This window comes from Micropterus dolomieu, linkage group LG07 (genome assembly GCF_021292245.1).
Source record: "Micropterus dolomieu isolate WLL.071019.BEF.003 ecotype Adirondacks linkage group LG07, ASM2129224v1, whole genome shotgun sequence".
Classification (NCBI taxonomy): domain Eukaryota; kingdom Metazoa; phylum Chordata; class Actinopteri; order Centrarchiformes; family Centrarchidae; genus Micropterus; species Micropterus dolomieu.
This window is the reverse complement of record NC_060156.1, coordinates 37,409-54,659: the sequence shown is the minus strand read 5'-3', so window position 1 is coordinate 54,659 and position 17,251 is coordinate 37,409. Positions and strand designations below refer to the sequence as shown.

Here is a 17,251-nt window from a genome sequence, read left to right as displayed (position 1 = left end):
TCTGAGATGAGGGGGGGATTGTTTGCAGAGAACTGGTCCTTTAGAGTACAGTCGTTTAACGTCTTGCACCTCTTTGCTAAACCTGTACTTTAAAGCCCTGCACCCACTCCTAAATTCCTCCTCCTTTTCCAACCATAGCTGTCTGAGTTTAGCTGTAGACCAGGGTTTGTCACTGTTATAACTCACCCTGGTGTGTGTTGGTGCACAGCTGTCCTCGCTGAAACTGATGTAGGACATCACAGCATCAGTAAACTCGTGCAGACTGTAAGTGGCAGTCAGAAGCTCCACTTCTTTACTACAGGTTTACAAAGTTTTATTTTCGGCCCGTATGTAGGAATCAGGTGGACCGTGACGTGGTCAGAGTGTCCCAGAGCAGCACGGGGGACAGCGTGATAGGCACTGCTAACTGTGTTGTAGAAGTGATCCAAAGTTGTTCCCCAGTTAAAGAATAGCAGATCATTGGTCGCCCGATGGAGGGGCTACACATTCAAACATTACACTGATGCCTTCTTCAAATCCTTTGGCTTCAGTCAAAACACTGTCAGCCTTTTAAAGCAGGTCATGGAAACATTTAGTCTCAATCTTGCATCATTTTATTGTACAGCAACAGGATGGTCAGCGCTGTGATCCCATAAGGCACTTTGTCCATCATCTGACCTGACAGTTACCTGAGTGTTAACTTCCTATGATGTTTGTGTGCTTCAGAGCTAAAACCATAAAGAACACAGTGTCGGTGAACCTGGAGCTGACCGCCGAAGAGTGGAAGAAGAAATATGAGAAGGAGAAAGAGAAGAGCAGGAGTCTGAGTATCATGATACAGAAACTGGAGACTGAGCTGAAGCGCTGGAGGAAAGGTAACCACAGGAATACAGCATCCACATTACAGAGGCACCAGAACCCCTAAGCCCTTACAGAGGCACCAGAACCCCTTACAGAGGCACCAGAACCCCTAACCCCTTACAGAGGCACCAGAACCCCTAACACTGCCTTACAGAGGAACCAGAACCCCTAACCCCTTACAGAGGCACCAGAACCCCTAACACTAACGCCTTACAGAGGCACCAGAACCCCTAACACTAACGCCTTACAGAGGCACCAGAAGCCCTTACAGAGGCACCAGAATCCCTAACACTAATGCCTTACAGAAGCATCAGAACCCCTAACACTAAACCTTACAGGGGTTACTTACTGATTAGTTCGATCTGGCTTAATTGATAGATATAACTGAGTATCATCTGCATAACAATGAAAGTTTATGGAGTGTTTCCAGGTAATATTGCCTAAAGGAAGCACACACCGAGCAAAAGAGAGGGAAAGAACTGTGAGTGCTTAGGCAGAACTACCGTGACACACGCATGTCGTCATATTGAAGTTTTTACTGTTGGAAAAAATAAAAAGCTGGATCAAGCAGCATGGAAGCTGTCCTGCCAAAAAAAGTATTGCAATAATACATTCATTGTGAATTAGTAGTGCCCATAAATAGTTTCATATAGGCCTACATTTCAACATTTCTAGATGCACAATTGGTTAGATACATCAAATTCAGTGATATTGATTGCATTTTTAATATTTTTTTATTGAGTTGCTCAGCTTTTATTCATCCACTACATGAATATTTCTGATGACCAAATGTGCTTAAATTGTAAAACACAACAATCTGAAAAAGTAAAATGGAAAACACCCTCAGATTTCCTTACCCATTACCTAACCCCTAACCCTCTGTATCGCTAAGTAGTTTAAAGTTTAGAAAACAATCCTTTTGTGTTATTCCTGTTTTCATTGATGAGACCAGAGAACAAGGCTTGCCTTGCTCAGAGCTTTGTTATAAACCGCTACGGATCTAGTCTCTCATCAGCCTGAAGAGTGTTTAACACAGAATTTACATACTCTGCTCTGATTGGACAGTTTTTCCCTACTAAACTGGTGCACAGTAAGGTGATGTTTCCACACGTCCAAGTATGCCGTTAAAGTTATATCATGTTGAAGGCGGAAGCCGTTGACCACTACGATCAGCTGTTTCCACCTTTATTTGAAGAGCTGAGTTGGCGCTAAAAGCTCGGCTAACAGGTCAGCAGCTAACGGCTCAGCAGCTAACAGGTAATTTTCCAGAGGGAATTAAAACCAGTGAAATGGTTTTCTCTGCGTCGCCTGTCAGGCTGAACCTTTCTTAACTTCTGCAGGTGAGTCTGTACCTGTGGAGGAGCAGCTGAGCAGCAGAAATAAGAAAAGCAGCAGCAGTGAAACAGCAGCAGTGATTGAAAGTTTGGCCCCGCCCCCTGTCCCTCTGTTAGAAGAGGAGAAGACGCAGTACGAGACGCTCATCACCGACCTGTATCATCAGCTGGACGACAAGGTAAGTCTTACCTGCATTACAAGGTCGAGTATTTATATACAGCCCAAAGTCAAAAATTACAGTCTGCCTGAGGGCTTTACAGTCTGTACAGCATACCATACCCTCTGCCCTTACACCCTCGATTCAAACGTGGGAAAACTCCCCAAAAAACAGGGACAACGTTTCAGAAAGCTCAGGAAAAGCAGCAGACAGGAGAGTTAAAGGTCGCTTCCTGTGTCCCCTATGTGGTGCTAGAGAACACCTGGTAATTCTATGTTGTGTACCAGAACATCAAGTGCGGACCACAATTTGAGTGTCACACAGGCCTTACTTCCTGTTGCCAGCAGGTGGCGCTATGGGTATTAGTAAATGTCTTCTGGGCAAATTTCACCTTCAATTCAAAATGGCTGACTTCCTGTTGGGTTTAGGGTATGGGTCCAAGATATGATACATGTCCAACAAAAATATTGTGCATGTAGGTGAAAAGTAGTGCTTTGTTGAAGTTTTGTAGGGGGCGCTAGCGAGTTATTTTCTGCACACATGCATGAGACCCATTTCCATCACGTCTGACGTCTGTGCAAAGTTTCGTGAGTCTTCGAGAACCTTTGGGCTGTTGATAAAAGAAAAATAAGAATTCCTTTAGTTTCAGTGGGCCCTAACAAAATGTAGATAGTAAAAGATAATGGATCCAGGGGGACAGGTGAGCAGCTTCTCTGCAGAGAGGACAGACCAATCAACACAGAGGACAACAGCATGCACAGCTTGGCAGCTTTTAGGGCACAGAAGCATGAACAGCAGGGGGCTTTAGAGAGAACCAGTCCACATCACAACGTTTGCAATCTGTTGAATTCCTGTTGGCAGGATGAACACAAACTAGGTCAGAGACTGGTCTATAGTTATTGAGAGATCCTGGATCAGGGTATGGTTTCTTTACTGGAAGGCCAGAGACTGGTCTATAGTTATGGTCTACAGGCTCTGGTGCTGAGACAAGACTGCAGCAGTTGAATGGACCCCAGGAAAAACAGCCAATACTTATACACTGATAAGGGATCCTAATAAAGAGAAGCTATAGAAATGTTTGTGTATGCTCTCAGTTTTAGTTCTATATCTCTCTCTCTATATATATATATATATCTCTATATATATATATATATATATATATAAAGAAAGAACTTTGGATCAGCTAGAATCAGCATGTCAGACTTTAAACATCAGAAATTTAAATCAGCCAAAAAAACTGCAGTCTGTGGATCTCTAGAAATAAGATTCCTTTACAAATTGTGAGTGAGGGCCTGGAGGTATACAGAGTACCAGAGGGAGGGATCAGTTTACTTTCACAAAGCTACGTATAGCTGATGGTTTTAATTCCAGAGCCTCAAACGAATAAAAATGATTAAAGTAACACCTCCACCCTGAGTAGGAGCCCAGACAGCATGAGAGTTTGTGTAGTTAGGGGAGTCTTACCTGTCCCAGCTCAGACCCTCTTGTTCCTATATTATTCAGTCTGAACATTATCTTTACTGTCTGTACTTCTGTGTGTATATTGTTATTGTGTAGGCTGCCTCTCTCTCTCTCTCTCTCTCTCTCTCTCTCCCCCCCTCTCCTTCACCCCAACCGGTGGAGGCAGATGGCCGCCCACCCTGAGCCATGGTTCTGCTCGAGGTTTCTGCCTCTTAAAGGAAGTTTTTCCTTGCCTCTGTCTCCTAGTGCTGCTCTTGGTGGGAACTGTTGGTTTTCACAGAGTACGGTCTAGACTTGCTCTTTGTGAAAAGCGCTCTGAGATAACTGTTGTTGTGATTTGCTGCTATATTAATAAAACTGAATTGAATAGAATTGTTCTGTTTGAGTATTCAAAACATTAAACATCTGACGCCTCATATTTCAGGACGATGAGATCAACCATCACAGTCAAACAGCTGAGAAACTCAAACAGCAGCTGATTGAACAGGACGAGGTGAGTCTCACCTGAGCATTACAACTTGTGCTGCACAAATCTCCCCCCGTGGATCTAATCATCATCCCTCCACCTCTTCATAATCCATCAAGCTGTTGGCATCGGGCCGTCAAGACTACGAGCGTCTGCAGGAGGAGCTGTCGCGGCTGCAGAGGGACAGTGAGTCAGCCAAAGAGGAGGTGAAGGAGGTGCTGCAGGCGCTGGAGGAGCTGGCTGTCAACTACGACCACAAGAGCCAAGAGGTGGAGAACAAGAACCGCTGCAATGAACAGCTGAACGAGGAGCTCGCAAACAAAACTGTAAGTCCACATAAAGTATGGCTATAAGATGGTAGGACAGATGGATGTCAGTGTGTTAGATATTAGGATGGTAGAATGTTTGGGTGGTAAGATAGTTGGACGGTAGAAAAGGTGGACATTGGACATTAGGACGGTAGAATGTTTGGGTGGTAAGATAGTTGGACGGTAGAAAAGGTGGACATTGGACATTAGGACGGTAGAATGTTTGGGTGGTAAGATAGTTGGACGGTAGAAAAGGTGGACATTAGACATTAGGACGGCAGAATGTTTGGGTGGTAAGATAGGACGGTAGAAAAGGTGGACATTGGACATTAGGACGGTAGAATGTTTGGGTGGTAAGATAGTTGGACGGTAGAAAAGGTGGACATTGGACATTAGGACGGTAGAATGTTTGGGTGGTAAGATAGTTGGACGGTAGAAAAGGTGGACATTGGCATTAGGACGGTAGAATGTTTGGGTGGTAAGATAGTTGGACGGTAGAAAAGGTGGACATTAGACATTAGGACGGTAGAATGTTTGGGTGGTAAGATAGTTGGACGGTAGAAAAGGTGGACATTAGGACGGTAGAATGTTTGGGTGGTAAGATAGTTGGACGGTAGAAAAGGTGGACATTGGACATTAGGATGGTAGAATGTTTGGGTGGTAAGATAGTTGGACGGTAGAAAAGGTGGACATTGGACATTAGGATGGTAGGATGTTTGGGTGGTAAGATAGTTGGACGGTAGAAAAGGTGGACATTGGACATTAGGATGGTAGGATGTTTGGGTGGTAAGATAGTTGGACGGTAGAAAAGGTGGACATTGGACATTAGGATGGTAGAATGTTTGGGTGGTAAGATAGTTGGACGGTAGAAAAGGTGGACATTAGACATTAGGATGGTAGAATGTTTGGGTGGTAAGATAGTTGGACGGTGGAAAAGGTGGACATTGGACATTAGGATGGTAGAATGTTTGGGTGGTAAGATAGTTGGACGGTAGAAAAGGTGGACATTAGGATGGTAAGATAGGACGGTAGAAAAGGTGGACATTGGACATTAGGATGGTAGAATGTTTGGGTGGTAAGATAGTTGGACGGTGGAAAAGGTGGACATTGGACATTAGGATGGTAGAATGTTTGGGTGGTAAGATAGTTGGACAGTGGAAAAGGTGGAAATTGGACATTAGGATGGTAGAATGTTTGGGTGGTAAGATAGTTGGACGGTAGAAAAGGTGGACATTAGACATTAGGATGGTAGAATGTTTGGACGGTAGAAAAGGTGGACATTAGACATTAGGATGGTAGGATGTTTGGCTGGTAAGATAGTTGGACGGTAGAAAAGGTGGACATTGGACATTAGGATGGTAGGATGTTTGGACGGTAGAAAAGGTGGACATTAGACATTAGGATGGTAGAATGTTTGGCTGGTAAGATAGTTGGACGGTAGAAAAGGTGGACATTGGACATTAGGATGGTAGGATGTTTGGACGGTAGAAAAGGTGGACATTAGACATTAGGATGGTAGAATGTTTGGACGGTAGAAAAGGTGGACATTAGATATTAGGATGGTAGGATGTTTGGCTGGTAAGATAGTTGGACGGTAGAAAAGGTGGACATTGGACATTAGGATGGTAGGATGTTTGGGTGGTAAGATAGTTGGACGGTAGAAAAGGTGGACATTAGACATTAGGATGGTAGAATGTTTGGGTGGTAAGATAGTTGGACGGTAGAAAAGGTGGACATTAGACATTAGGATGGTAGGATGTTGGGCTGTTAAGATTCTAGGACAGCAGGAATTTGTTGTATGTTTGGTAGAGATCAGCTATTCTCTTTGTCCTGTGTTTCCAGGTGAGTCTGGAGGCGGTTCAAAGGGAGTTGTCCACCCTGCAGGAGGTCAGTTCTCATCATAAGAAGAGGTCAGCAGACATCCTCAGTCTGCTGCTCAGAGACCTCAGTGACATCGGCAGTGTCCTTGGTACCACAGACCTCAAAGCTGTAAGTATGCAATTCTTTTTCTACTGTGTCACATTTCACTCATCACACTCATCTTTACAAAAAAAGTTTAAAAAACAGATAAATATCCTGTTGCCTGTTTGGCTGGATAAGAAAACAGCCACTTGGACCGGGTACTCGCTGTGTCCCTTCGAAGGATCCGGGTACTCGCTGTGTCCCTTCGAAGGATCCGGGTACTCGCTGTGTCCCTTCGAAGGATTCGGTCCTCTGAGGACTGAGGCACAGCTTCTGTTTCCATCCACTGTGATTATGCCGTCATCAGGAGTGGGTTCATTGAGATAAGCAGTAAATTCTACAGTCTGGTACTATTATACTATCGCAGGAGAAGAGCACACAACAAGATGTTGTAATTAAACTAACAGTCAATCAACATGATGAAAATATGACATTTCATGTATTAATTTGAGGAATGTCTCAGCCTCCTCATCGCTGATCTCATCTTATTCCATCCCTTCACTGGAAGTTAACTTTTGTTTCTGTGGCACTTTGTCAACTTTTTCTTGTACGGATACACAAACTTTTCCACTTCAGCTAAATGTCAAAGCTTTTTTGTGATATTCAGACATTTATCTAAGTTTCTATTAAAATTAAAATGTGCATAAAAACCTGTGGATGGAAACCCGCCTGCTGTCCCGTCAGTATCTCTTTCTGTCTTTCTTCAGATGACGGAGACGAGCGGAGTGATGGAGGAGGAGTTCACCACAGCTCGTCTCTACGTCAGTAAGATGAAGTCTGAGGTCAAGTCTCTGGTGAACCGCAGCAAACAGCTGGAGGTCAACCTGACTGAGAACATCTGCAGGATGGAGGCCAACGAGAAGGAGCTCAACACCTGTCAGCTGCTCGTCTCGCAGGTAGCAGGCTAAATGGAGGTTCTGATCTGCACGGTTTAGTTTAAGGGAGTTAAAAACAGCTTATAATAATGGTCGTTTTTATTTGAATGCTGATTGTCCTCCGTGTGTTTTTTGCAGCTCCAGGCGAAGATTGCATCCCTGACAGACGACCTGCAGAAGGTGGAGCAGAAGAAGAGGAAGCTGGAGGAGAGTCAGGACGCTCTGATGGAGGAGGTCGCTAAACTCAATGCTCAAGGTCAGACAATGTCACCATGGTTACAGGAAACACTGCTCTCTGATTGGCTGGCAGCTGTCTGTTAACATCAAACAGATTAGAGATGAGAACAAACTCAGTTTGTTCTGTCAGAAAATCTTTGTTAAAAAAACAGCTTTAAGATAAAAACTGGTGTGTGTGTGTGTGTGTGTGTGTGTGTGTGTGTGTGTGTGTGTGTGTGTGTGTGTGTGTGTGTGTGTGTGTGTGTGTGTGTGTGTGTGTGAGGTCAAGTGATCTTTTTGCAAAAACAAATCTGGCATGAGGTATCTGGCATGAGTGTTCGACTGTGCAGCCCCCCAACCCTGCAGACACACAAAAAAAAACACAAATACAAGGTTTCTCTCTCTATTACATACTCTTTCTCTCTCCTGAAGCGCTTGATTTCCTCTTCAGGTGATTATGATCCCCTCTCCTTTTCACAGTTCCAGGCGAGTAGAGGTCACACAGCTGGATGAATACCTGATATGAAATGTTGCATTGAGGCCAGCCATAGTTCATTTGGAAAAGGGGCCCAGTGGAAAGAACTGGAATCCTTGGACACCAAGAAGACCTCAAATGCTTGGGTCTGGTTGCTTATAAATAGTATGCCCATCATCTGAACACCGAGTAAGCTTCATATCATAACATACTGCCTATATAATAGTATGGAACTATAAAAAACTGGGAACTATATGCCTCCTGTAGCTATACACAGCTGTATTTCAGCACAAACTAGGGTTTTCTCATCATTCTTGTCAGAGGATCAGACACAGAATGGAGTTCTTTTTCATGGAGCTTGTGTCTGTTATTGTTGACAAGGCCTTATTAAGAGGCTCCCACTCCAATAACATGGCCAGAGGCGACTAGCAATCTGACTGTGGCACCAGAGAACAAGCAGCTGCTGTGGAAGAGCTGGTTTTGTACAGAATGCCAATACCAATCAGATGCTGTTGAAGAGACGCATGTGCTGACAACAAACGTGCACATGTGCACACATTTGTTGTGTACATACGAGACGCACGCAAACAAAAAGACCGGGGCAATAGTGGTAAATAAAAGGTTGCTGCATCCTGGGTAGGTAAACTGCATTTAAGTGCGTTTACCCTCCAAGAAACCACTGAAAAAGACACACACAGCATGTATACAGCACATATACACTCAAAGCCTACACAGGAACACAAAACAATGATTAGGAAAAACAGGAAAGCTATTGAGTGTCACTGTCATCCATCTTTTATGCCAACCAAAGGGGCCGATGCCATTTAGAATCCACCCTGCTTCTGTGTGCATGTGCACTGACACAAGCAAACCAAGCCAGCATGCCTGCTTAGTGCATGAGTATCTGTACGTGGGTGCATGTGTGTACATCAGAGCCTGTCTTGGGGGCTCTGCAGTTGCAGGTCAATAGTATGAGTGTCTGTCTCGTCCTGCAGAGCTCGGGTTAAGTGCACTGTCTAAGTGTTCTCCTGTTCTGGGGTCGATGAGAGAGCACCCTGACCTTAGATGTAAATGACCTCTCCTCACCCGCTGCATTGCTAACCATGAATTTGGCCTGCAGCTCTAGTGACATACCCTTAATAAAACATATTTTAGTACACATTGTCAACAGCTGTTCATTTTTCAGAGAATTATTTTGAGTCAGACAACACAGCTGTTTATAAATTAAGAAGTGTGCGGCTGTACATTATCTATTGCATCAATGATTATCATGGGTTTATTTTCAAATTTTCTTTTATGTTTTAATGGGCATTATTACATAGTTTATGCAAGTTTGTGTGACTACTTTATCTTGCCAGTCACCTCTGTGAGGATTGCTCTCCATAGAGGGTGATGTATCTTTCAATGAATGCCACACTTCCCCCAAAGAACAACTCAATAAATAGCCACTACATCTGCCTGTGGAAGGGCAATGGATCACATTCACTCCTGCTCTCCTCTCTCAATCTCTTTGCTTATGTAACACCGATCCTGTGCACTTTCATTCTTCCCTCCACCCTCCATTGTACCTTGGTAGTTGTGAATATTCCAATTACAGGGGTGTGTGTTTGACCTTTAAGTGTCTTGTAGAAGATATAGTTATCTGCCTTCCACTCTGACACCCAGCATCTATCAATCAGTGTCCCCCCCCCTCACCAGAACAGGCTGCTAGACTGAGCTGGGTCTGGTGAAATGTGTCTGCGTGTGTGTTCACATATGTGTGCATGTGTTGGAGAGCTAACACGAGCACAGACTGTGACTGTGGTAAGGTAGGCAAAGCAACTTGGGGAGTCCGGTGAAAAATGCACATGGTTTGTGTTTGTATACATAAATGTATACCACAATTACACACACACACACACACACACACACACAGACAGAAAGAGAGAGAGAGAGTGAGGTGTTAAACATTTTTTTTTTCCTTTAATCTTGACTGAGCCTTACTTCCATAAACAAAGCCTTTTCTAACAGCTTCCTATAGCACGCTTCTAAGAACAAGCAAGCGTGAGCAGAGTCATACTTCTTTAGTTTCATTCTTGTTCCCCGCCCTTCTCCAAAGGGCTAATCTACATCTTTCATTGAATCAAGAATGGAAATTCACAAGAAATGCTTCTTTTTCAATTTCATGCTGAAGTAGCTCAAGTTAGTGCATGTAATTTCTCCTAACAAGAAAATGTATCACTCTGTCGCACACTTAGTCCGGCTATGGGAGAAAGGGGCCTCCCTTCTGCATTTTCTTTTTCTTGGGCTTTGATAAATGTGCCAAAAGCATGATCACTCCCTTCATAGCACTCCATAAAAGGACAGAACAATTACAGTGGTTATTAAAAAAATAAAAACCTCTGGTTGAAATTTGTATGAAAGATAAATGACATCTCATTTAGGACTGTGAAGGCATTACAAAATTAAGTCAGGACTAAGCCAAGAGGGGGGTGGGGGGTGTTTTACACATAATGTAGGGACCTCAACTTCTGAGTTTGAGAATTATGTCATGGTATAGACACGACAAGTTGGTTGGCACACTGCTAACACAAAGAATTTGGAAAGACTGAAAGGAAAACAGTTTTTAGTGATTTTAAAAAGGGATTCTCTTCACACACACACACACACACACACACTTCTGCCAAAAAAGAAGTATTTCCCCTCTGTGACAAAAATTCTGGCAAAGACCAATGATGCACAAAACCCCTGCAAATCCATTTGACGTTTTGTCCAAATTATGATTATCAGGCTCACACTGAATTGGATGATGAAGTCCAAACAGGTGAAAAGGAATGCATGAAGAATAGTATCGCTGAAACAATACCACGCATGGCCAAGCCACCAGGCTAATGTATATTTATCATGTAAACTTCTGATAAATGCATATGCAGAAACAATCAAATCTCTGTGTTTCAATTGGAAGATTTTGCACCATGGACTCAAGCGTGAAACCAATATCAGCTTAGTGTCTAGTCAAGCTTGAAGTGCTGCGCCTAGCCCACAAAGCATGTTCTGCATATGCTCATGGGCGTCACTTTTATCAGGGTGGAACAAGCAGCTTTCCAGTGTTATCACTGATCAATTCGTGCGAGTTAAGTCCCCCCAGTGTGGGTAAATAAGCAGTGGTTAGGTCTTGATGAGGAATGGCAGGCTGTTTGAGTGGGAACATAGGCTGGAGAGAGGCGGGCCTGTCTATCTCTGCTGCAATGGTTTCCTAGTGTGACTTCCATGATTAACCACCTGGAGTACATCTTATTCTCTGTATCTGCCCAAAACAAATGTTCAGTTTACCCTCACCAAAAGGACTTGATTGCAAGTGTCGTCGTCCCCCCCATAAAGCACATCTCCAGGCTTACTTTACGCCAAACTGTTTGCTGTATTTTCTCACTTTTTAAAATCATAGAAAATAATATGTCTGACATTATTATAAAGTTGTGAATAATACAGATGTCAGTCCACCTTGGCAGCAAAGTGAGAACCTAACCTTGTCTGATACACTATAAAACCCAGCAGCTTCAGCTCTAAAGCCTGCAGTGAAGAGAGCCAAAGCCAGCGCTAAGTGACATGTCAGTCAGTTCGTCTGTTTGGAGCCTTCAATTCCCCATGGCCTGAGCTTATTTACTGCATTTGTATGAAAAGCTGTGAAGGGGAGAGGACTGAGAGCCCGCCTGGCTCTCTTACATATGTATACAGTGTTTGAAGGCAATGCGTAAAGAGCATCTCCCTTGCAGCCTGCAAGCATTACAACTACAAACAACTCAGGAGAAGGATAGACCCATTTATATATTCAAAAATGGGTCAGGGATGAAGGTAATCGCAGCAGCAGAGAGTGTTAACAAGTGCAACAAAAAAGGAAAAAACTGTGATGATACCTGGATTCTGGGCGCATTAGGGAAAGAGAGCACTACTGACATTAAAGATGCTACTACTTTTTGCTAGTCATCTTCTTAACCAGATTTGATGTCATTTTAATATTAGTTAGAGAAGGGGGGGGGGGGGGGACACACAACAAACCATCGGGCATGCGTTTCAGAGTCTGATTTGTTACTATTCATGGCTAAAGCAGAGAGGAACTGTAATACTAGACATGCTTGTTAAATTCACAACACTCCAAAGCTGCCTTCTAGCAAATCCTGTCTTTTGGTTGTCAGCTTAAGACACCCCGGCATATGCATATGTAGAATTTTTAAGCTCTGTTAAATGGATAGCAGTGTCGTGGCCTATCAAATGACTGTAAGCCACTTGCCTTTTTTTGGTGGTGGTGGTGGGGGGGCATTTACAGAAAAAGCAGACAGCAATGCGTTACCTTGTATGCATTAGAAAGCCCCCCCCACACACACACACTTGTTTTCTCTATCCTTCTGTTAACTCCACATTAGAGGAAAACAGAGCTATTTACATGTATGTTTTCAGGCTGTGGATGACAGTAACACTCCACCCCGCCATGTTAATGACTGGTACTCTGTTTAAGCCAACGACAGGGGAGTGGCAACAAACAATGACAGAATGCCTGTCTTCGATTGTGAGGCCACGAAAGATGAAACGCCATTCACCACCAAGGCAGTTTGCAAATAAATTATTGTGGAGGGTATTGAGCTAAAGCAATTGCTCAGTCCGCTCGGAGTACGTGTGAGTGTGTGTTTGTATGAGTGTGTATGCATGCCGGTTATATGTGTTTGTGCTTGTGTGAGTGGACTTATAGATCCAGTGCCATTTATTTCCCAGAGCTGGAGCGGGGCAGTTAGGGAGGCGTAAAAGGAAATGAGTTGTGAAGTGGCCATTGATCCTGGCCTGCACTAGGTTGGCTAGAGACTGCAGGACTATTGGCCACAGTATGTGCAACTGAATGGCTGCCTCTTATTTACACTGAGGTGGTTAACCCTGGCCGAGTACATTTATCACTGGCCTAATGTGCTACACAGGAAAAAAGGAAAAGAATAAAAATATATCAGGCAAACACAAGGCCTAATCTAGATTAGATGTCAACTGGCTTCCATTTAATGCATTAACCATTGCCATTAAAATATGTAAAAATGTTAATGTACTAATGTGTAATTGTGTTTTACTTTATATTTAATTTCTTAAGAAGAAAAAAAACGTGTCACAGCAAGTGATATCCGTGCCATTGATTTGATATCCTGTATGCACATTAAGGAATGAGCAAATACACACACACCTGTTTTTTTTCCTACCTATGTCGCCCCTCGATCTGTAGACCACACAGCCTAGTACTCCACAGCTCCCAACTGCTTGAGCATAAAAACACCCATAAGTGTTTATTTCCAGCAGATTTCACACTGTCTATGTATCTCATCCTCTCCTTCTCACTTACCTACATTGCTCTCTCTCTCGCTCTGTCCCTTTCTCCTCGTCTCTCTTTCAAGCCTTGCAGCTTGACATTTCGCCATGCTCTCAGGGGACTCCTGTGTGAAATGGAGTTACTGGGAGACCGCCACTGTAAATTCCAGGAGGCCACATGTAATGTGTCTTAAACATAGATGGACAGCCCAGGTTTTGAGGAGCTGAAGAATGAGACGGAGGGAAAAAGGGGGAGACGGAGGGGGGCAAGGAGGAAGAGGTGGCGTCTAGATAGATAATAGAATAATACTGTGTTTTGTCTGGGGAAGGGTGAGCAAACAGTAGCTATGCTGTCATTCACACCCTATATCTTTAGTGTCATCACCAAGGAGGAAACTACAAGACTATATGTCACCGGCCTGTATGTACTATTCTGTTGGGGCTGTCTGCCCATAGCCAGGCTTGAAATAAAAAGAAGGATGGCTTTCATTGTAAATAAGTCAGACGCAGGGATTGCCTTTTCACTGAAAGGGGAAATAATTTTACAAAGACATACAGTACACGCTGCTTCCCTAATGCTTCTCTAGCCTTTACAGAAAAACCTTATCTTCACACAGCTGATCACGGTTAACAAAAGGCTCCTTTATGAAATCGTTCATATTTCAGTGGAGGTCTGTCTCCTGTCCTGAGAGGTGATTGATGCATCAGGCCAGGGCCAGTGTCTTATTTACACAGTTGAGTGGGGCAATCTCAGGCCTGAAAGATAAACCTAATGAGCTTCTTTGTGTAAGGGTGCAAATGAGAGACACCATCCTCCCTCCCTCCTTCCCTTTTCCATCCAAAGGGACAGTCTGGGTGATTAGGCCTTTAAATTATGCTCAAGGGCAAAGCCCAGATTTGCATCTTAGGGGTGGGTGTGTGTGTGTGTGTGTGTGTGTGTGTGTGTGTGTGTGTGTGTGTGTGTGTGTGTGTGTGTGTGTGTGTGTGTGTGTGTCTTCTCAAATGCACTATGGAGTGAAAGACGGAGAGGCAGGTGAAGGGCAGAGAGAGAAAGATGCTTGAGGCTTGTTTGTGATAGGTGGTGGTAGGTGAACACTGTGTGTCAGTATTTTAAGTATTTATGTACACTAAACAACAAACTTGACTTGTTGGAAAAGGGGGATGAGCTCACGTCTGTAAAATGAGCATGCGTGCGCGCACACACGCACACACACACACACAGTCATTTTGTCCTTTGTCTGTGGGGTAACTTTCTCCCTAATGACTTTCATTTTGGGGAGAATTTCATTTGCCCCTAAACCGTAAATATTACCCATCACTTGCTGTCAGATTTCTCATCCTTTATATTTCCTCCAGCTAAACAGCTAGGAAGGCAGGTTAATTGCTGTCACTCTCAAGTTGGACCACTGCCTAACTCTTGTGTAGCGACAGGGGTAGCCTATAAGTAAGATGGCACCTTGGCGCACTTATTGTAATTTATGTCAAAATGCTGCAGTCAGTTAAATGGGGTTGGATAGTTTGCATTTTGCTGCATCATGTGCCTCAGGAAAACACTGGAATGCATCCCTAACCAGTTTACCAACACGTACACGACTGTCTTGTGAACTGCATTTTTGTGCAAAAGTAAATAAATGATTGGCCTTGCAAGCAAGAAAGGTACACATTTCACGTAAAATAACAAATAAGGACCAATAGCAAAGAAAAATAAATGTATGACTTGGGACAAAAACCAACAATCTCAATCTTTAAAGCTTTCCCATTCGGTTTGAGTTTAACGAGTCAGTGATCTGGATGAGTTGAGGCTGTAGTGACAGACTGTTGTCCCCCCAGCTATCCAGAGGTCTTTCGTTAAAACGACTGACCCAACCACAATGGATAAGTCAGGGCCTTCATCTTGCTTTGAATATCAATACACTCTGTATAGTAGTGAGCCCATTTAGAAGGGGCAGTAGTTGGCTCATCAATCCCACTGATAACCCTGGCAGGATTAAGTCTACGCACCACTGTAATCAACTAACAGGGCTCATTATGGGACATTATGGTATAGATCCAAAGATCGATGCATAGCTCCATGTACATACATAACAGCATCTAATATTAAAACAGAAAAGACTGACTAATGCCAATGATAAATTGATAGGATATATGAGCTCAGCACAATTTTGCTCTTCTTCTTTTTTTAAACAAGGGAGCTTTTATAGTCATTTTAGCATAGTAATTAGGGCTGTGCAACATTCATCATTTGCTCTGATACATATCTGCAGCTGGCAAATTGCAATCAGATACAGTGGGTATCTAATCTGTGATCTCAAATCAAATTAGGTCTATTTAGACAACCTTGGGAATGGGGTGATGAAACCCTGACAGAAATTAGGGGCTGGAAATTCAATTGTGACACTATGGTTATTATTCAGATACATGGATAACGGAGTGTGTGGCTTTCACATTGAACACAATGACCTGTACAAACAGAATATATATAGGATTTGCAGTCAAATATAAACAAGCGCATTATTTGCTTTGTTAGAGGAAAAAAAAGATCAATATTTAAATATGGTAAAATTGCTCCTGTGTAACTTGGTCTTGATCTGTGTCCTATAAGCCTTTGGCCGAATCTAAGGCGACGACACCTTAAGATGCTGCTTTTCTAATTATAGCTGCAGGTGGTATTTTGGAGCTGCTAGGTAATGGCAGAACCCACAGGGACAGTGGAGAATTCATCAGTGCTTATTATTAATCATCCCCCCAGCAGCGTGATGAGAGACTGGAGCTTCTGTACCCACCGGACCACTCAATGTCATTCCAAATATGGGTGGAAAATTACACCCAACAGCCTTCCTTTAAAATGGACTCCGAGCAGACGTGGACTGGAATTTTTTAGCTGCACACAGGTGCAAAAAAGAAAAAAACGGGCATGGATGGACGCATGAATATATGACCACACAAATGCATGCTTCATATGCGCACACACACACACAGTCATTCACAACATTGCCTTCTTCAGATGAGCACACTAAGAACTGCAAAATAGCGCTGCAAAAAAAAAAAAAAAAACTAAATTTTGCTCTCCGAAGAGATGCAGTGAGCGCACCACAGGAAGTGTGTGTGAAGTTAACAGCACAGGGCCTCTGTTTTAAAAAGCCTCCAGAGACCTGTTAGCTGGACTGCTCATTTCAATGTGTCTGTCTCTGGGCTGGGAGAAGGCTTGGGCTGGCCTCTTTGCGAGGCGCACACTGTCACACACAACCCCCCAACCCCACCCACCCCGAGCTCTTAGCCGTACGTCCATCCAAGAGACTTAACTAGACACTTTATGCTTACGCCGCGTTTCTCTCTCAGTGCTGTCGGGCTTTTTGTTCACGCCACAGCGTCTTTGTTTTTAGTCGACTTACTGAGTTTATATTTACATACACACAGTCGCATTCACTTTTCTCTGCTTATGTCAGTAATGTCACTAATCATAGTAATGTTGTCACATATTAGATCTCTAAATGTTTAAAGAAATAAAACTCACAAAACATTTTATCATTTTGTTATTTACACTTTTTTATTTTACAGCATTTAAAATGAGTTGTAATACAAAATACTAAAAATAAAACCTAAAATAAAAAGGGTAAAAAAAAAAGAAGAATGCTTTCTAGAGCAATGTAATGCATTAAAGTGGGATGCTCTGCAACAACTGTTAAACAGTATCTTCTTATCCTGCTCTCTATCTCTTTCTATGTAACCCTCTGTCTGCAGAGAGTATCAACACAGATAGAAAGCAGTCCTCTACCCAGCACCTTCAAATGTAAAAGAGTGATGACTGAGAGAGGGAGAGAATTGACCCCAATCAGG

The 17,251-nt window shown here is 43.2% G+C and overlaps 1 protein-coding gene across 2 annotated transcripts in view; it reads left to right on the top strand.

Annotated features, from left to right (window-relative positions):
- The window catches only part of LOC123974353 (kinesin heavy chain-like), a 47,867-nt gene that overhangs the window by 19,313 nt on the left and 11,303 nt on the right, over positions 1–17,251 (top strand). For both annotated transcript variants that reach the window (XM_046054982.1, XM_046054983.1), the window contains exons 11-17: positions 706–854; positions 2,181–2,353; positions 4,218–4,286; positions 4,379–4,585; positions 6,410–6,556; positions 7,237–7,425; positions 7,543–7,660. In XM_046054982.1, the coding sequence (XP_045910938.1) occupies positions 706–854; positions 2,181–2,353; positions 4,218–4,286; positions 4,379–4,585; positions 6,410–6,556; positions 7,237–7,425; positions 7,543–7,660 (1,052 nt within the window). The remainder of the gene's footprint in view (positions 1–705; positions 855–2,180; positions 2,354–4,217; positions 4,287–4,378; positions 4,586–6,409; positions 6,557–7,236; positions 7,426–7,542; positions 7,661–17,251) is intronic.